We start from the raw sequence: 21,432 nt of genomic DNA, 5'->3' as shown, positions 1-21,432 counted from the left end.
TTAGGTGGATTGGTTGATTCTGAAATTGGGCCCTGGAGTGTGTGTGTGTGTGTGTCCTGTGGTGGGGTTGGCACCCATCCTGGGAATGGGTTCCTGCCTTGCACCCTGTGTTGGCTGGGCTTGGCTGCAGCAGACCCCCGAGACCCTGTGTTCGGATTCAGTGGGTTGAAAAATGGATGGATGGATGTTTTAGGGCTAAAATGGCATCTACAAAAAGAAGATAGTGGATTTTATGGTAAAAGTAAAAAATACACACCATGTACAAAATTGGAAAATAAGGTACAAATATTACTTATTTAAAGGTAAAAAGACAAGCATGACAGACAATATCAGATATGGGAAACATAATCAAACTTTAGCATTAGAGCCACATATGTAAAAAATATAGTATTTGGGGCTAAGGACGAGTAAAAGAAGTAAATAAAATGCTCTTAGAAATCATTCACAGGTGTATTGTCAATATTGCTAAAACTGAAAGTGTAAATTAGAAAAGTAAGTTAGAAAATTGTTAGATTATTTTAAGTGAATTGACAAATGTGATGATGACAAGACTGATGAATTATTGTTACTACTCTGTGCCTTTTCTATCCAGGGCAATATAATTCTATAGTTTGTACCTATTACTTTTTATTTTTACCATCTAGTATTATTATGCATTAATTACATTATTAGGTTTGAAGTTGAAAGCTTTTTCTTTTTCATTTTCCTTTTTCATGTAGGTTTTCAAGTACTCAGTTCTCATAAAGGGATGGGGTGCTTGCATCTGGGTGGTCTTTTGCATTATGGTCCATTTTATTCCAATAAATGGGCTTGTTGTAAAATCATCCAATATTCAATCTGTTCTACACCGACACAAAAGAGAATTTAAATGGAATATGATGTATGTTACTGAAAACATGTCGTCAGTATCACCTATTTCTATTGGAAAGGGTATGTTTTATTTTGCTTGTGTAATATATTTTAATTATTATTTCCACTATCAAATTGAGATATTATGTGTATGTGGATTTTATAAATAAATTGGAATAACAAGTACATTTTACAATCACTCTTTTATTGCTCAGAGATTAAAATTTTACAGAGTCTCTTATATCATTAGTTTAAGTTTCCAAAAATGTCACTTCTATTCCCACTGCCACAGCAGACGTTCAAGCACTTCAAATTCAACAGCTTCTTGCACAAGCAATTCTTCTTTAACCAACATGGATGATTGTCCTGACAATGAACAGCCAAAGTAAATTAATGACACAGAACATCTTCTTTTCTAATATATACTGCGTGCACAATCATTACGCAAGTCAGTATTCTGTCCTTATCATTTTTTCAATGCACATTTTCCAACTCTACACCATTTAAACCTGAATGTCTATTGGATGTAATGCTGCTACCTGTCAGGAGTGCCCAGAAGTATAAGGTGTCAAGTGCTCAGAGACATGGCTAAAGTAAAGAAGGCTGAAACATGACCACCACTGAATAAGATTCAGACGTTGAAGTGCCAAGATTGGACCAATTAAACACTGATTATTGAAAGGTTTTATAGACAGATAAAAATATAATGACTTCTGATGGACCAGATAGCTGGGCTGACAAATGGGCACAGGGCACCAGATTGAATAAGGTACCAGGATGAGCTAGTTGGACCTGAGGAATACCATTTGTCTAATAATTGTGCACACAGTGTAAAGTTCATTTTACAGTTGACTGTTTCAGTGAAAAGCATGTGCGCTGACTAAATGACAAAAAGCAACATTTAATTAAAAGAAATTATAACAAAACTTCTTCCATTTATCTTTTCCCACTTCTATGTGGGGTCCATGTGTCTGATAAAAACTTCTCCTTTCAGCTCGGTCCTGAACCTCCTTCCTAGTCAAACCCATGTGCTTCAAATCTTTTTTTACTTTATCCCTCCACCTCTGCTTTTGCCTCTCTCATTTTCTCTTCCCCTTCCCTTCCATTCGATCACTCTTTTTCTCACATATTCATTGTCTCTCCTCATCACATGTCTACACCACTTCAGCCTCCTTTCCTCTACTTTCTTAAACATTTCTCATTGCACCTCTGATTGTCTCATTTCTTATTCTATCTTTTTCAACATTCTCATTTCACCCACATACAACTTCTTTTCCTGCACTCCCTTTACTGCCCAAGGCTCAGTTCCATAAATCATTGCTGGTCTTACCACTGTCTTAAAAACATGACCATTAACCTTCACCTTAATTCTTTGATCACAAATAATCTTGTTACCTTCTTCAAATTGTTCTATCCACACTACACTCTTTGAGTCATCTCTGCATCTAATTTTCTGTCTTGGGCTACCACTGATCCTAGATATTTAAATTTATCCTCTCCTTTCCAAAGCTCTACCTTCTGAATCCTGATCATCATTAAGCCACATATATTCGGTCCCTTCCCTATTCATTTTCAATCCTCTTCCAAAGCCCCTCTCCATTCTTCCAACTTCCTCTCCACTTCCTCTTTTCTGGTGCTTCACAACACAATGTCAGCAAAAAGTCTGCACAAGGGGAACTGGTCTTTGATCCTATGACTCAACACACGCCCATAACCAGATCAAAGAGGTAAGGAAGAAGAAGATCCTTGTGCAGACTGCTTCTAACCCAAGTCATCACTCCCTCATACATATCTTGGACAATCCTCTTAATGTTACTTTCATATGTCTGATATTTATAACACTTCTGCTGTAGGTTATTTAAAATGAGCAAGGTACAAACATGGCAACCAAGTTATTCCATCCTTCCTTTTTCTGTTATTGGATTGTGGGGGAGCCCTCAGTCCCACCAGTAGCATCAGGTACAGGGCACAAACCAAATTGAGATGCAACATGAGCCATTTATGAACATTATAACTATTACTATACCATTATTACTATTTTTAATACAAAAAATTTGGATCTTTATAAATATCAGTCCTGATATCCTAATGGGTATAGGAAGAAAATCAGAGTACCAAAAGATAAACCTATGCAGACTACAGTCACGGAGACCGCATGCATCTCTCCACAGAGAGTGGCTGAGTCTTTGTTCAGACTCAGGTCTCTGGAGCTATGGGGCAGCAACATTAATTACTATGCCCCCTCTGTTCTCATTGGTATGGCAATATGGGAAATAAATGTAGGTAATTGTACCTAAATGTAGGTAATTTAATATAACCAATGCCACTGCCTGACATTTCAAGGACATCTGGGCTCAAATTCTGGGTTGTACACTGGCCCAGTAATAATGAGTTACGATGATGCCAAGACTGGCGTCTGCTTGCACTCACTGTTGCCAGATGGTTTCTAGCCCAATGGCATCTCTCAAATTGTTCAGCATGTCCTGGAAATGGATGGCAGTATTTAGCATATGCGTAAATGTGACACTAACTAATATTATATTTTGTTTTATGCTTTCTTCCTCAAAATTCAACAGAACAGCTTTATTTATACTCAGAGGTGAAGGGAGTAGACCAAGGTGAAAAGGGGCATTTTCACTGTTAACAAACTTGGCGATGTGTTTGTCCACAAGACCCTGGACCGTGAAAAAAAAGGCTATGTATAATCTCAATGTTTTAGCCATGAATGAAATGACTAGAATTTGCTGGAGCCTGAAACATCATTTCAAGTTAAAGTGATGGACATCAATGACAATGAGCCCAAATTTGAACCATAATGGAGTACAATGTGTCTTTTTTTGAGGGTCCATATACAGGTAGTTGTTTTTTATTTTTTGCTGATACAGCTACTAATGCTACGCTAAAGACAGTTGTTTGGTTGTATCAAGCCTCAGCTTAAACCCTAATGGCAATCTCCCAGAGTGATCCAAAGGCTTGATCCAGAGCCATCTGGAGACTTTCTATGCATCTGTGCTCATTTAGATGGCTCTCTTCCTTTTATCTCCTATGATGTAGAGAGCATATTGTGGCCCTATAGTAGAGATGGCCCCTGCAAAACATTTGTGCTTCACCCTCCAGACTTGTCTGTGGCAGTTGCTGACTAGGCCTTCATATTTGTTCCTCTTCCACTCAAAGACCTCCTCCAAACATTCCTCCCATAGCATAATAATCTTTACCATACCAACGCTCTTTGTTGCCCCTGACACCAAGACTATGTCCAATATGAGAGTAGTCCTGGCAATGTGCGGGAGAAATTAGGTTGCCTGCCAAAGTCAGTTGTCAGCTGCCAGTCCTGTGCAGTACTGAGCATTCTTATTGTGTTTTGCTCCTGGCCTCTCTCTATGAATGAGTAGATGACTGGCCTTGGGTGTGTGGCACTGCTGATGGTCACTGCAATGGATTTAAGTACCTGGTCATGCCGCCATCAATACTAGCCTTCACTGAAAGCCATTGGATAGCTGTTCAACATGTGTTAAAGGGACAATCTAATATTTCCACCACACCCCAGCAGTGCAGATTAGATGGGCTTGTGATGACAACATATACTATACGGAACAAGAGGTTGATGTGGTGTGGTCCTGTCCATGAAAGGTCAGTCCAGGAGATTTTTCTCTCCTCATCTAGTCCAAGCACCTTTCTGCCTCATCCCTACTGCTTTGCTGGATAGTTCCTCCTTGATCATTGCTCTTATGTCCTCAGTTGCTGTTGCTCATTTCCCAGAGAATTGATCATAACGGGGAGTTATGAAGGTTATAAAGATTCCTTGTCCCAGTCTTTCTCTGGTCACTTTCTCACCAGTTCCCAAGTCCAAATTCATGACTTGTGCCACTGCAGTCTCTGATTTCCACTTCCTGTTGGTCTTAACTGCTACATTAAAGCTTATTGTAGTTTTAAATCAGTAGTTTAATCAGTAAGAATGGCTTGTGACTTTACTTGAATTATAATCATGTTTTGAAAAGCAAAACAAACATATATACACTGTAAAATGTGTGTTAAAGAATTAAAAGTCCTATATATTTCCAATGGAAAATGGAAAAATATATATAAATATTTTAATATGATTTCTCATTTGATTTTTTAAAATCATCTCAGATAGTTCTGAGGCTAAATTTGGTTAAATCTTAGCACTAATTGGTAATGTAACCCCATCTTATGTTATTATCAATACTGATGTTAGAGGATTGGAAGTGACTTTAGATTCTAGGACATCTGAGAGATATTCAACTATGTTAGCCTAAAAATGGTATGAGTATAGAAAATACACCTTATGAGAAGGATTTAAGAGTCCAGAGAGACAGTGTTCAGAAGCAATTAAGAAGACTAACAGAATTGTAGGTTTTATGGCACGATGTGTGGAGTACAAGTCCAAGAAGGTTATGCTCAAGCTTTATAATGCACTGGTTAGATCTCACCTGGATTACTGTGTGCAGTTTTGGTCTTCAGGCTAAAATAAGGACATGGCAGCGCTAGAAAAGGTCCAGAAAAGAGCAACTAAGCTGACTCCATGGCTACAGGGGATAAATTATGAGGAAAGATTAAAAGAGCTAAGTATTTTCAATTTAAGCAAAAAAAGATTAAGAGGTGACATGACTGAAGTGTTTAAAATTATGAAGGGAATTAGTACAGTGGATTGAGACTGTTATTTTAAAATGAGTTCATCAAGAACACGGGGATACAGTTGGAAACTTGTTAAGAGTAAATTTCGCACAAACATTAGGAAGTCTTTCTTTATATAGAGAGCCACAGACACATGAAACAAGACATTAGGGATATCCAAAACTTGACTTGATGTTATTTTGGAAGAATTAAGTGGATAGGACTGGCAAGCTTTATTGGGGCTGAATGGCCTGTTCTCATCTAGAGTGTTTCTAATGTTCTAATTTCCAGGATATATGACGTAATGAGATGAGCACCTTGAACATGGTTTCAACAATTTAAATCTTGTTTTGGCTACATTATAGCCTATTTTAAATATATGTGTAGTTTTTTCCATTTTAGATTAATTTTATGGAAATGCTAATGAATACCTGTATTCCTTTGCCAGCTTTCCCTGAGATGACCTAAGGGGAAAATTATTTAAACTTGTTTGTATACTCTAAAAATAATAACTGTATCTTAATTTAAAACTAACATACAGGGTGTCCCTAAAGTCTGGAAACATTAGGCAAAATGCATACTTTCAATAAAAAAATGTGAATGTTTTTATTTAATTGAAATATTAATTAATAACATCTTCATGTGATTTTCACCATTTGTGATGCAAAATTTGATAACGCTTTGCAAAAGTCACATGAACCCAATGCTTTAACTCCACATTTCTGTCAATTTGAGCACATTCATTTATGATGCCTCTGATCCCTCAGATGTCCTTGTTTCTTTAATTTTTCATTGAGTATACTTCTGCTTTAGCATAGCCCAGAAAAAGAAGTAAAGAGGGTTAAGGTCAATTCTTTCTTTTTTCCAACAAACTCATATTTAATCTGTAGGGCAAAAAATATATAGTTAGTTATAAATTTGTGCTATTTCCTATGTATCCAGACTTTATGGACACCCTGTAAGTTTGCTTCAAGGATAGATAATGATGGAAAATTAGTGAAGTCAGATAGGTTACTTTAAAGAAATTCCTACCTAGTGCTTCATATAGACAAAAACAGCATATTTCTGGAAAATTACATTTATGTAATAGTTGTTCAAAGAGTCAAGCAGATTGTCTATATTGAATTTTCTGAAGGACTGGATACTAAGTGACCTCCACAAATGTACTACTGAATAGGTTAAAGAAGGGTGGAATATGTGATGATCATATATGACAGCATCATTTTTCTAAACATGCTTTCTAAATATCTAGTTCATGGGAGCTTTAGCTTTTCCCAGCAGTATCATTAACACAGCAGGAAAAACTCTGAAATGAAGTCCAGCCTGTCACCATTTACACTTACACACCTGGTGTTTTATCTTGGTAAAGTCCTATATGACTCTACTTTGCCCTTGTGTACTCTTTATTGTGTAGACTTTATAAGAGTGCCTCAAATCCCATAGACATCTCCTGACCTTCCCTTCTACATCTATAACCTCGGGCAATTAGATAGAATAAAAGGACAGGCATGCCTTAAGTAAACATTTTAATAATGTATAATTGATAATGTTCATAAAATAATAATAATGAACCAGAGTTCATGTCAGCATTGGTATGCCCAAAATTTTCTAAGGTGTTTTTTCCATAATCTGTGGGAAACCTGCATTGTAATTACATCCAGATGGCTTTAACTACAGTGAAAATGGCTTTAACTACAGTGGAAAAGAATTGCAATAAACTTATGGTTCCAAATCCATTTCTAAATTCCACATAAGAAAATAAAATCCTACTAAACTATTAGATTATATTGCTAAATTGCTGAAAATAAATGTAGAAATGTAATCAAACTCTATAACCCCATGTGAGACCATACCTGGAATACTATGCACATGTCTGGCTACCACTCTACAAAAACACATAGCAACTCTTAAAGCCATGCTGAGGGCCGCAACCATGCGAATTACTGGATTTATTGACAAGTCCAACTCTGAAATGTCTATAAAAGTTAACTTTTTTTTTCTTTTTTTTTAAATTTTATTATTTTTATTGTAATCATTCATACAAATCGATCAATTTTTACAAAAAATAGGATTGAAAAACAAGTCAACCCCCACTCCTGAGAGAGAGAGCATGGCCAACGGGGTAAAACTTAAGGCTTGTAAACATACCTAAATTGATGAGTTTAATAGGCCAGTAGAGATGAATGGAGAGGAAAAAGAAATGCGGAAATAATTACTTCCTCTGTGCTTTAAGAGCTTATTCTAAAATTTTATTGATTTTATCCTGCCAGGTTTTAAAAAAATTCTGTACAGATCCTCTAACTGAATATTTGATTTTTTCCAATTTCAAATAGTATAAAACATCGGTTACCCATTGACTTAAAAGAGGAGAGTTAGGATTCTTCCAGTTTAGCAAAATAAGTCTGCGTGCCAAAAGTGTAGTGAATGCAATCACAGTTTGTTTGTCCTCCAATTTAAACCCATCTGGAAGAACACCAAACACAGCTGTTAATGGGTTAGGAGGGACTGTGACACCAAGGCTGTCTGAGAGGCACAATTTTGGTCCAAAATGATGTTAATTTGGCGCAGGCCCAAAACGTGACCCAGTGAGGCTGGGACTTGATTGCAGCGTTCAGAGGTTGGATCTTGCCCTGGAAACATTTTGGACAGTTTTAGGTGAGACAGATGTGCTCGATATATATTTGAGTTGAATAATTGTATGCTTTGCGCATATCGAGCTTGAGTGAATTCTCTGCATTGCTAATTTCCACTCCCATTCTGATATATTGATTAAGAGATCTTTTTCCCATTGTCCTCTTGGATCTTTGAAAGGGAGGGACTGTAAAAGAATTTTATATATTGCAGAGATGGTGTCTAAGCCCTTGAAATTGAGCAATATTTCTTCCAGCATGGACGAGGGTGCAAAAAGAGGAAAATCGGGCAGGTTCTGTTTAAAAAGTTCCTAATTTGAAGATAGTGAAAGAAATGTGTAGCTGGAAAGTTAAATTTGGAATGTAATTGTTTGTAGGATGCAAAGATGTTGTCTATATAAAGATCTATGAGCAATTTAATCCCACATTTTTTCCAGATATTAAAAACTGCATATGTTTGCGAGGGTTGAAAGAGGTGGTTCTCTTGCAGAGGTGCCACAGATAAAAGCTTCTCCATCTTAAAATGCTTTCTACATTGGTTCCATATTCTGAGTGAGTGAAGCACAATTGGGTTATTAGTATATTGCCAATACCTTGCATTTTATTGGGACACAATGCAGGGAATATAAAGAATTTTACTTCTATTGCGGATCAGGCCTGTGTATGTTCATCTATTTGTGTCCAGGTTTTTATCGCTTGTGTGTTTGCTGCCCAGTAATAAAACTGAAAGTTAGGTAGAGCCATGCCACCTTCTGCCTTAGGTCTTTGTAGGGTCGCTCTTTGGATACGTGGATGTTTTGAGTTCCAAATAAATGAGGTTATTGTTGAATCTAATTGCTTAAAAATTGATTTATTGATGTATATTGGAATGTTTTGAAATAAAAAAGAAGCTTAGGAAGAATATTCACCTTAACAACTTTAATTCCTCCAGCTAGAGTGAGATGAAGGGTTGGCCATCTATGCAAGTCTTGCTTAATTTTTTCCATACGGACGGCGAAATTTTGTTGATAAAGTGCTTTGTGTTTACTTGTGATGTTTACCAGTATTTAAACTGATCTGCAATAATAAAAGGAAAGGTGTCCAATATGATATTGCATGCTTGAGAATTCACTGGAAAGAGTACACTTTTATTCAGATTAATTTTGAGACCAGAGATCTTTTGAAATTCTGTAAGTGCTGTTAAGACTGCAGGCACAGAATTTTGTGGGTCTGATATATACAGTACCATATCATCTGCATATAGAGAAATTTTCTGTACTAGTCCTTCTCTGATAATCCCATTTATCTGATCAGCATTTCGACAGTGAACTGCCAGTGGTTCAATGGCGATTGCAAATAGCAGTGGTGACAAGGGGCATCCTTGCCTGGTACCACATTCTAGTTTAAAGTAGTCTGAACAAATGTTGTTAATACAAACTGAAGCTTCTGGATTGGTATACAGTAGTTTGATCCATGCACAAATGTTCAGGCCAAACCCAAATTTCTCTAATGTAGTGAAAAGGTATTTCAATTCAATCATGTCAAATGCTTTTTCTGCATCCAATGATAATAATATTTCTGGGGTGTTTGACTTTGTTGGTGGGTATATTACATTAAACAGGCGTCGAAGATGGGAGGATAAGTGTCGACCCTTGATAAATCCAGTTTGATCCTGTGATATTACTAAAGGCAGCACTTTCTTTCTTCATCCTTCTAGCTATGATTTTTGAAAGTATCTTAACATCATTATTCAGAAGTGAAATTGGTCAAAAGTAAACTTTTTAATTTTGGAAAGAGAAGATTAAGTTGGAGGCCTAATCCAAGCCTTTGAAATTCTCAAAAGGATCAATAAAATTGTTTCATTTAGTGAATAACATACTCAAGGGCATTATTGGAAATAGCAATTCTAAGGCATATTCTTAACTGTAGCAGCCAGGTATGGAATATACTCAGATAAAGAATCAGCTATCAAATAGAACAAAATAATTACCTAAATCTGACATTATTTTTTTTTTGTTCTTTATTTCGCTTTATACAATTTCTTGTATTAGGAATTTGTTCGTTTTTGCATACCCTTTGGGGTCAGAGCACAGGGTCAGCCATTGTACAGTGCCCCTAGAGCAGTTACAGGTTAAGGGTCTTGCTCAAGGGCCCAGCAGAGTAGGATCTCTTTTGGCAGTGACAGAGATTCGAATCGGCATCCTTCTGGATGCCAGCACAGATCCTTAGCCTCAGAGCCACCACTCCACCCTATTTTTGTCATATCAAAATTTACTCTAGATTTAGATGTGACAACATTCAATTTCACAATTCTGTAATCATCCCAAACTCGGTCCTGGGGACCCCCTGTGGCTGCAGGTTTTTGTTCCAACCAGATTCACAATCAGTGATAATTGATAATAACTTATCTCATTTAATTAGGTGGTCTTTTTTACTCTTCTCTTATTCTGCATTCAGAAAAACACATCACTATGTCAGAAAAACACATCACTATGGTTTTTACATTTATAAGACATTTACAAATATTTCTGTTTTTCGAAAGCTTTAAATACTTAACTCTTTGTTGTTGTTTTTCTATTATTTCCCCCTTTTCCTGTGTAGTTTGCTCCCTTCATTTAACCCTAATAGTGATAATTAACAACAAGCAGAGCAGACACCCGGGATGATGAAAGTAGCAACAATTTCAGTGTCAGAGTCGCTAATTAGTAAATAATCAATTAAATAACCAAAACACCTGGAAAAACAGAATTAAAATTAGACTGAAAAAACTGTTAACGACTTAAAAAAAATACATATTCCCCATATACGTAACTGCTTATTACATTTTAATAGAAATCTACCAAATTTAGTTTTAATTTCTACATTGACTCCAACACACAGAAACTGGGAAATAATGACTCACTTAATTAGGCTAAGAGTCCAATGAAAAATGGGAGTTGGTTGGAACAAAAACCTGCAGCCACAGTGGGTCCCCAGGATAGCGTTTGGGAGCCACTGATTTAGATAATTAAAAGAAAAATGTTTCAACAGTTCTTGTTCAATTTACTTCATTTGTTGCTAAAATGTAATATGTTTCTTTTCACAGAAGCCAAGGTATTAACTGTACACGCTGCTGACCCAGATGATCCTACAATATTTGGTCACGCAGAAGTTGAGTACAAAATCTTTGCTCCAAAAGGTTTCTATATAGTAGAAACTACGGGTAAGTAAAGGCTGTGATAAGCTACTATTTGACAGAAGTATGAATATCATTGTTTTGTATTTCTCTGTTACTCTGTGTGAGCACACTGAGGTGAGTCTGTCTGCAAAATACTTTTATATTATACTAGAATGTAGTTACAGATCAATATTTCAAAACTTCTTAATCAAAACAGTAATAACCCATGCCAATAATCTTGTATTTAATTTGGAAAGCAAAGAAATCATACATAATGGAGATATGAAAAGAAGGACAAGGAACAGTCTAATAAAGCATTAAAGGGTGTTATAAGTAGTGTACTTACAGAGCATTGCTAATTTGAAGCGTCTGGGTAATCATTATTCCCAGACAAATCTGAATGCTTTTAAAAGAGTCACAGGCTTTGGTAAGTGCGTGTGAGTAGTGCTAACCTCTGCACCAAATTATGAATATATGATACTGTAAGTCACTTGATTACTTGTTTAATGATAAGAATGGCAACTATCACACCTGCTTCACAGTGTGAGCAATCTGTCCTTAGGACCACAACAAACACATTTACACCATCTTCAAGCAATGACCTGAGAGTGGCACTTTGTAGGCAACCATCACTTTTAAGGAATAAGCAGTAGACTGATGTTTTAACTTCATCTAAAAGTTGTACAGCTGACCAGTTAGTAGACTAGCTAAACTAAAAATTGATGGCTTAGTGGTGTCCATAGAAATGTATTTATTTTTCCATAGTAAACAAAATTAAAACAAAGAATGGGTTTACTGTACCCTTAATGGTTCCGACTGCTGACATATGGGATCAAACCATTGTCCTCACATTAACAGCTCTGGCACAGAGAAGCATCACAAGCATCATTCCTCTGCTTAACAAAAACAAAAGAATTTTTCAAGATTGGGCAGTGGACTTTGGAGTTACAGTATATGCACTGAAGATGCCTTCATTGCATAGTAACGGGCCTACACTAAGTGTATTGTTAAAATATTATATAGCGGGATTGCTGCCAGTGGTGGATTCAAAGCTGTGTGGGAGCAAACACATGCATCATAAAACTTTTTTAAAACTTTTTTTTAAACTCATTTCCATCAAATATATCATAATAATCTTCACATGGTTATTCTACAGCCTTAGTATCCCTTGTAACCTTTGTCATGTCCCTGACTTCCATAACAATAATATATTCAGAGTAATGAGAATTGCAGAATTCCCTCAGGGATATACTGTGAGTTGTATGATGTTTGAGACAAGAGTTGTTATGTTTAATCAGTATATTATATTTGGAACACTAATTCTAGACTAATGTGTGCAGTGCTAATTTCTATATTAAGAGACTGACATTACAGCACTAGAGAAAGTCCAGTTTAAATCTATAGGAATGGATGGACTGCTGTGTGTGGGATTTGAGACGAAATGATAAGGAATTATTTTTGAACATTTCAAATATGAAGAGGAATAAGAATAGTTTGTCCTAGCTGTTCCAATAAAACAAATTCTTAAGCTAAAGATAGTTATGATTTAATCTTACTCAAATGTTAAAAAATATTTATTTATACAGAGAAATGCACAAACACAAAATATACTTGGAAGGATATTTGAAATTAGCAACTTGGGGCTTTAAGTCTCTTGTTTGACATGTATTTGTGTTTAGCCTAATGTCATCAACAGTTTTATGTTTTTGTGCTCTTTTTTAACTGCAGTTAATTGCTGTATTCAAATGACTCTTTATCTGTGATAAAAGAAGGTTATCATCCTTTCTGGGTTTTTCCAAAAATGAATGACTCATTCTGAAATCTAAATCAAGCAAATGTAAACTGTATTTTATGTAAGTGTATATAAATGGTGGGAATCTAATTGCAATTACAGTCAAAAGAAAAAAAAACAATAAAATGGTTTCTAATGACTTTTTCTTTTTCTTTTTTAGGAGACATTAAATTTTTGGGAACTCTGGACAGAGAAACAAATCAGACCTATAAATTCATTGTTCAAGCCAAAGACATGCCCAAGCACTCTAACACTGGCTTTACCAGCACAGCAACTGTGATTATTAATTTGAAAGACATAAATGATAACAAAGCAAAATTTACACAAAGTAAGTATATTTTACCTTCTTATTAGCATTACAAAATATGTAATTCTCATGCAGAAATATATTCATAATCATTTATCAATCCATTGTCCTAACCCACTTATCCAGGGCAGTGTCTCAGGGCAGCTAACAGCTTTATCCCAGCAGTCATCAGGCAGGAGCACCCTGGACAAGGGTGCCAGTCCATCACAGGGTGAACACACAAACACACACACACACTAGGGCCAGTTTAGAGAAAGAGTCAGAGGAAACCGCCATCACATATCAATGACAAGAAGCCAGATACTGTATTGCCTAAAGTATGGATGAACTCAGACTCAGTAAACTTATATGTTGGGTTTCTACAGTAATTTTTAATATTTCCAAAAGCAGAATTCCAACAGCTAGTACAGGAAGAAGGACACAGATCTGTATCCCCGATTATTCCATTATTGAAAGGATAACAGGAGTAATTACAGAAAAGAGCACATGGCAGAAACCAAATTACTGACAGCAGTTAAAGATGAAAAGAACAAAAGAACATGAAAAGTAGGTAGTTGGTCTATAAAAACTAAGCTGCACAATCTTAACAAAGACTGGATTTGTAAATATAAGTAAAAAGACAAACTAAGAATACCATATCTAGCACACAGATCATGTTGTAGGCCATTCTCAAGTTTGTTATGCTCTCATCCACCTTCAATATCTTCCATCCATTCTTTCCGTAATACGATCCTGTAGTGTCAAAGGATAGACAAACAGCATGAGCAGGTGAACAAAAAGTTTTCAATGTGACATGTTAAGATAAATACCAGCATAAACAAATAAATTTTATTTTTTAACATAATTCCTATGAACACTTGTTAAAACATTCACAAAGTTTTTTAGGCCTTCTAAATTTGTTTTTCACCTGACTTGAGATTTTCATCAATGGCAGAATACACAAAGGGCACACAGGGCCAGGTCTGGAGAATTCCCAGTTTTACACAGTAGCCTTTGCAACTGGTGCAGTATAAGCATATGAGGGAACTGGTCCCAGTACACATTGACTGGGCAAGAATGAATCTCCAATAGAGCACTTGCTCTTTAGTGTTAGAAATGCAATGATAGCACGATACTTGACTGTGCAGTTATTGGCATCCTCAAATGCAATAACTTGTCTCACTATTATATAAAAAATTCTTGGGACGAGAGAAGACTTTTTCAGAGAGTGAAACTTTCAAGTCCCGCGAGATGAGACTTTGTGCCAAGAGATTTAACCATGCTCAGGGCTGGAAATAAATGACAAAGAGCAGATGACAAAGTAGAACGTCGTAAAGAGGTTCAAAAACGTTGGCACGATACACATGCAGAGCCAGGTTAGACATAATAAAAGTACTAAAATTCAAAAGTTTCAAAAAATGATAGTAAAGATCGCATTAGTGCAAACAAACAGAAATTATTACTTTGAGAATAATGGAACAGTGAAAAGAGATTGAATATATTGTTCGGATTTAAACTTTAAGTCGGAGACTTGTAGCTTGTCTAATTCATGTTGCCATAAGGGAAAAGTAGTGTTTCTTCGCAATGAAGAGGCGTATCCGCGAGAATTAAAAGATTTGTTGTTTGGTGAAAGTGAAATCCACATAAGCGAGCAGCAGAGACTCGAAGTGGCTGGCACGTAGCACAGACCAGGGGGTTGGCGAGTGAAGAGAGCAGGGGGCAAAGCCCCCTAGTAATTAAAATATTTTAATATTTTCACCACATATACAATCAAATGACAAGTGCAGTCCTTTGAAACCCCCAATGATAATCTCAGTATATTATACATAATTAAGACATATACAAACTAAAGGCCTCTGTGTGTGTGTGTGTATGGAGCAGTCCACTCTGCTCACGCTCAACCACAGCCACGGGAGTTGTTGTGAATTCTATGGAAAATGTAGAAGCTTATACAAGTGTGACTTGCACTTGCTGAGATGGCGCGTGCATGCACCTCACTTCTCATTCAGTCCAAGTAGACAAACTCAGCTTTGTGGTACATGCTCAATGTACAGTACATTCACACAACGAGCTACCATATATTTTCCTGAGACCGGTTCCAGCCTGTCCCGCTCAATTTGCGCCAAAGCAGCACTCAACAACACATCCATCTCGGACAAGATATGACCTGTCCTGGCCCACTTACCTGACACTTCTGCAAATTCACCAATATAGTAAAACTTCTATGGAGGTTTTGGATTGGTTTTTGTCCCGAAGACTGCGCGTAACTAGTTACAAATAATTAAACTACAGCATAAACATTACATGGAACGCAAACACATAATAATCAAATTCACAGAAGAAAACAAATTGCAATACTCTTCCAACCACTCATTTTCCATAGCTATACCACCTACATGTCAGAACAGGTAATCCACATAAAGTTAAACATGTTCAGGCCCAGCCAGTACTTGGTTGGGAGTCCATCAGTAGACTCATCTGGATTGCTGGTGGAGGAGGTGTTGGTGAGACCAGCAGGGGGTGACTACTCTTTAATAGGAGTGTGAATCCTAATTTCCTAGCACAGTGATGAGTACAATGTGCTGCAAAAATGGTGCCACCCTTCAGATGAAACATAAAACCGAGGTCCTGACTCTGTGTGGTCACAAAAGATCGCTGGGCATCTTTCGTAAACAGTATGGTGTTTCCTGATGTCCTAACTAAATTGCCCATCACATCCTGGTCATTCTGGCCTCCTAATCATCCTCTCTGAATGGTCTCTCTCTCTCACCTCTTCACCACCTAATAACTAATGTGTGGTGAGTGTACTGGCGCAAAATGTCTGTCAATGCATCATCAAGGTGGATGCTGCACTTTGCTGGTGGTTGATGTGGCTCCCTCCTCTCTCTACGCAAATCACATGGAGTGTCTTGAAAAAGCGCCATAGAAATGCAATGTCTTCTTCATCTTCTAGTTCAGAGTCACTGACACCTGGTGTCCTCCCTTTCAGCACCAAGCATAGGGCTGGCACAAACCCCAGACAGGGCAGCAGTCCATTGCAGGGCACAGTTATAAGCATACCTTGACTCACTCGCGCAAGGCCAATATGAGGTGAAATTTAACGTACACCACTCACACTTCACATTGACAGTGTCATACTGGAAGTAAATCCCAGGACTCTTGGACTGTAAAAAATTGTGGTATTTAGGGTATACCATTTAAGGAAGTAACCACCTGAGGACCTGTAACATATCTATTTCTCAAACCACAGACTCGGATCCCCTTGTGAAGTTGGGCATCTTGGTCTTCCACTTCTTTTTCTCTTGTGGTTAGATCCACTTTCCCCTCTTCTCTGAAGACATTTGTTGACACCTTTTTATTTTTCAAATGTTCAGTTTTTGGCAATCTATTGCATGAAAGTTATCTTTATTTCACAAAACAACAACAGACTGATAGCCTTTCTTAATAATGTCTCAGCCATGTGCTATATACTGTAAATATAATTAAGTTTCTGTTCAAGTGTGTGGCTTTTGTGCCCGGAGAAAATCAAATTAAAAAAGCAAATCATTTTCAAGTGCATATTTTATAATGGACAAGGCTCTACCATCTGGAAAATCCCTAAATTCCTGTAAGCCATTTTATTGATGCAAACACATCTTTCTATTCCAGTAGACCACCATGTCTAATAGCAGAGCTCTAATCCCTTATTGATCAAAGAGAATAACTGATGATGATTAGGATATTTCTCCCTTTGTCATTACATGCAGTACCTACACGTGTTGCATATTTTATATGTATTTCATTGGTCTTTTTTTCTATATTTTATATGTATTTCATTGGTCTTTTTTTCTTTAGGCACATATACTTTTAACGTATCAGAATCTACAGCTCCAGGAGTTAACATCGGAGCATTATTGATTACAGATAAAGATGAACCTCAGAATACAAATCCACAATTCAATCCAACTAATTTGGCTGGGGTGTTTGAAATTGTGGAGGATGAAGACTTAAAAAATGGGAAAATCATTTTACGAAAGGTACATTTAACTTGTGCATTTTTAAAATCTCCCTCTTAAATTATAGTATGTTTTGTGGTTTTTATTATGGTAACAAGAACACACATGTTTAAAAGAAAGACATCATCTTTGGGGGTGAATTTTATGAAAAATTGATAAAAAGAAGTGTCGTTTTAGAACTGCAGACTACAGTATGTTACTTCTTTTTCTTTACATGTTGGGCCTACACATTATTTGCATTACTTTTTTCTATTTAAGATTGACTATGAAGTTGAGCTTGCTGCTGAAATGAAATGCAAAAGTGTATGGTGAAAGGTGAAACAATAAAGGAAGAAATGATGAAATGTATGATGTTTATAGTTCTAGGTATTCACCTAGTTAGTCCACTGGTGATGCTTCTGCTCCTGTAATCTAAAAAAAGACAGAATATATTATTGTGAAGGTCGATTCAACTGGATAAAAAAGAAATAAAACTTGTTTTTTTTTTCTTTAGGAGCTGGATTATGAAACTCGTTCCAGTTACTCTTTTCAAATTGAAGTGACAGAAACTATTGTTTTTCCTGATAAAGATGATGGAGTTGGTTTCTCCAAAGCAACTGTTTTTATAAATATCCTAGATGAAGATGAACCTCCTGTGTTTTCATTAAAGGAATATCATTTTGCAATAATGGAAAATGTTGATAAGGGCAATATTGGCAAAGTCAATGCAATTGATCCTGATACTGCTAAGAACCAAATAAGGTAAATGTGCCACCAAAAATGAATGGTTATTAAGGCAGGTGATGGTACTGTGTACTGAAGGCTGCATCAGGCATGTACTTGAGTATGGCCAAGGCATAAGAATGCATTATTATTGTTAATATACTGTGCAGCTAATTTAACCTTTTTGATTGGGTCCTTTTGTGAAACTATCTGAATGGAAGGATTCCAAAATGACCTAATGTGAAATTATTCTAAGGATTTTGGGTCCATTCCTGCCCCTCAAACTTTGTCTAGGTACACAGACATAAATGAGGTCTCATAGTCTTTTGTCAGAACAACCAGATAAGATAAAAAGGCAACATAACAGACACACTGATAGAGAAAGTGCCAATCAAGAAATCTAAGGCCTATCTTTACGGATATAAAAACACCCTTCCTTAAACTCTCTCACTCCTCTTTTTTCCCATTGTCTACCAGCTCCTCTCTGCATAAGAGTTCTCTTCCTCTACACTCCAAACTAGACTTGTTCTGATATTGACACTCATTTTAAACTCCCAATGGAGTTTCTCTTCCAGGGTAATGCCAAATACAGTTTCCTGGGTTCTATGTCAAAGCTGCACTAGTTGCATCTGGAGAGCTGAGTGACCTTGTTGTCCAAGGAATCCCTACAGTCAACCACAAGTGCTCATGGGTGTCCCATCTTTGCCAATAGGATAGTGTTCTAAGTGTTCACGCTGAGAAGGTTAAATTGCCCCCATTGTGAACAGCTGTTATCCCAGATACTGGACTTAGAAATGATAAAAAATAGGCTACCTTTGCATCTTTCTGTCACTAATACCAGTTTACTTCCCTTGGTAAATCTCCCTTTTTTCTTCTTCTGGAATAACTAAACATACTATATCTGTATACTGTGCTGTAAGAGTGAAGAAGGGTCAATAAAACCAGAATATTTTGGGATGCCAAAACGGTCCTCCATGTGTACTAATAAAGTCCAAAATTAAAAAAATGCTTGATAACATGAGAAAAGATGAGCAAAGGTACAGTAAGTGCCCAGTGGAGTCTAAACGTTTTGGCTCTGCTGATGGGTCCTCAGACTTGGAGCTCCTCTTGTAACGTCATCTCCATGATCAATGATGCCTCCTTCTAGGGGGTAATACTTTTGAAACTCCAGGATCAGAAGCGGCAGAGTCAGTTGCCCTCACTGGGAGGTTTCTCAGGACTGTGGAGGAAGAAAAAACAAGATGGTTAACAGCAGTGTTCCTTCTCAGCCCGGGGTGGTATCATATACCTGGGAAGAGCTTGGATGGTGAGCCTCAGACACACATGTGTGACAATACACACAGGTACGCTTACACAAATAGGAAATTTCAAAAACTTGCTTTACACAAAACTTTATTTTTTAAACATTATGTAAATTATCATAAATTAAGTGAAATGTTAAAAGATTTACTGCTTTATACTACATTGCAAATTTCAAGATATCTAATATGATGTCATTTACTAAAAAAACATAGGTTTGTAATATTTACTTTTTTCTGTTTCTACTATCAACATAAAATTGAACTACAGGAGAATGAGTTTGTGCCTTAAAAATACTTCATTGAATGTTTTCTAATGTAAGCTGTGTATTAATAGAACAAAAAGAAGAAATTAGAAAAAAAGAGAAATTAGTATCAAAATGTACCCATTTTTGTTGAAATTTCAGTGTGCATAGCTGAGCATAGACTAACATAAGCAGAAATATAAATAAAACAAAAAAATGTGGAAAGCAATGTTTACATTATTACTTAAAAAATAATGCTGTAATTCTTGGTACACAGTGATTACAAAGTCATATTACATCCCAGAAAATTAGTTTGGAATGAAGTTTTGTCATCTATATATGTTGCAGGTATTCTATTAAAGAAGACTCAGTAGACTCACTTGGCATTGACAGCAATAAAGGAATCATTTCAATCAGGAAATTGCTTGACAGAGAAACAAAAGCCTGGCACAATTTCACCATAAAAGCTACAGAAATCAATAAGGACGGTGAGGAGAAAATTTCCTTTAAATTCAAGAATACAGTGAATTAGACAATTGTTACTATGGTCACTGATCTTAATTTGCAACTTCAACAATGTTTGTCCTATAATTAACTTACTTTGCCAGAAGCCTCAGGGGATATACCAATACCATTGTTTTTTACTATGGTTCTATTCTAATAATTACATCCATCCATTATTCATCCATCCATCATCCAACCCGCTATATCCTAACTACAGGGTCACGGGGGTCTGCTGGAGCTAATCCCAGCCAACACAGGACGCAAGGCAGGAAACAAACCCCGGGCAGGGCGCCAGCCCACCACAGGGCGCGCACACACACACCCACACACCAAGCACACACTAGGAACAATTTAGGATCACCAATGCACCTAACCTGCATGTCTTTGGACTGTGGGAGGAAACCGGAGCACCCAGAGGAAACCCACGCAGACACAGGGAGAACATGCAAACTCCACGCAGGGAGGACCAGGGAAGCAAACCCAGGTCTCCTAACTGTAAGGCAGCAGCGCTACCCACTATCTGGTCATGACTCAATTAAGAGAGCTAAGTACATTAACTTATCCTTATCCATTGATCAAATAAAATGCCTTTGTAATTACCATATTCCATAATAGGATTTACAAACAAACAGTTTTTATTTTGTGAAATGCCTTTTTCTAATGAACACAATGTACTAAAGAATGTCCAATAGCAGGACTATAGAAAGTTTGTTTATTTTTATCAATACGAGCACAAGATGCTGGTAACCGTGGTGGAGGCCTTGGCATTTAAAGTCTAAAAGCCATGAGGTTATATGGCTTGTCAACTCTCCTGTCTGTCAAGAGTTTCGATTAGAAATTAAAATTTTAACTATAACAGATTGGCCTGTCATGATTAATACTGACTGGAGAAAACTCCTATCCAAAGTTGGTTTCTGGCATATACTTGTTGTCGCTGGAATGGGTTTTGGGCTCCTGTGTGACTGAAAAATACTGGCATTTGTAATTCATTACTATAGTGAAAACTTAACATACATTAAAATAAAAATGAATTAAAATGTAAAATACTGTTTACTATCAAATCAGTAAAGTAGAACTCTTCACTTGTGGTAAAGTGATCTTCAACAGATCAAAGGCTAAGAAAAAGTTCAATGATTTAACTTAACATATGGTTTTTAAGAGGTCAGGAAAAACATTGCCCCATCCTTTGGGTGTAAATGAAATAATTCAATAAATTACTGTTACATTTCAATGAATGTTTCAGTTTTTAGAGATTGGGGTAACAATCTGTTCAGACTTCTATATGTTTCTCTTTTTTCCATCGTTCTTCACACAACCTGACATTATTTGAAAGAGACTAGGTGAATAAGATTGGCAAGCT

General features: G+C 36.7%; 1 protein-coding gene across 1 annotated transcript in view; it reads left to right on the top strand.

Annotated features, from left to right (window-relative positions):
• Positions 1-3,407: 3,407 nt before the first annotated feature.
• The window catches only part of cdh5 (cadherin 5), a 33,112-nt gene continuing 15,087 nt past the window's right edge, over positions 3,408-21,432 (top strand). The window contains exons 1-6 of the mRNA XM_028809636.2: positions 3,408-3,704; positions 11,179-11,295; positions 13,203-13,370; positions 17,163-17,344; positions 17,817-18,064; positions 19,917-20,056. Of these exons, the coding sequence (XP_028665469.2) occupies positions 3,665-3,704; positions 11,179-11,295; positions 13,203-13,370; positions 17,163-17,344; positions 17,817-18,064; positions 19,917-20,056 (895 nt within the window). The 5' untranslated portion in view covers positions 3,408-3,664. The remainder of the gene's footprint in view (positions 3,705-11,178; positions 11,296-13,202; positions 13,371-17,162; positions 17,345-17,816; positions 18,065-19,916; positions 20,057-21,432) is intronic.

Source organism: Erpetoichthys calabaricus, chromosome 9 (genome assembly GCF_900747795.2).
Source record: "Erpetoichthys calabaricus chromosome 9, fErpCal1.3, whole genome shotgun sequence".
In the NCBI taxonomy this organism is placed as follows: Eukaryota; Metazoa; Chordata; class Cladistia; order Polypteriformes; family Polypteridae; genus Erpetoichthys; species Erpetoichthys calabaricus.
This window is presented reverse-complemented; position numbering and strand designations above follow the sequence as displayed.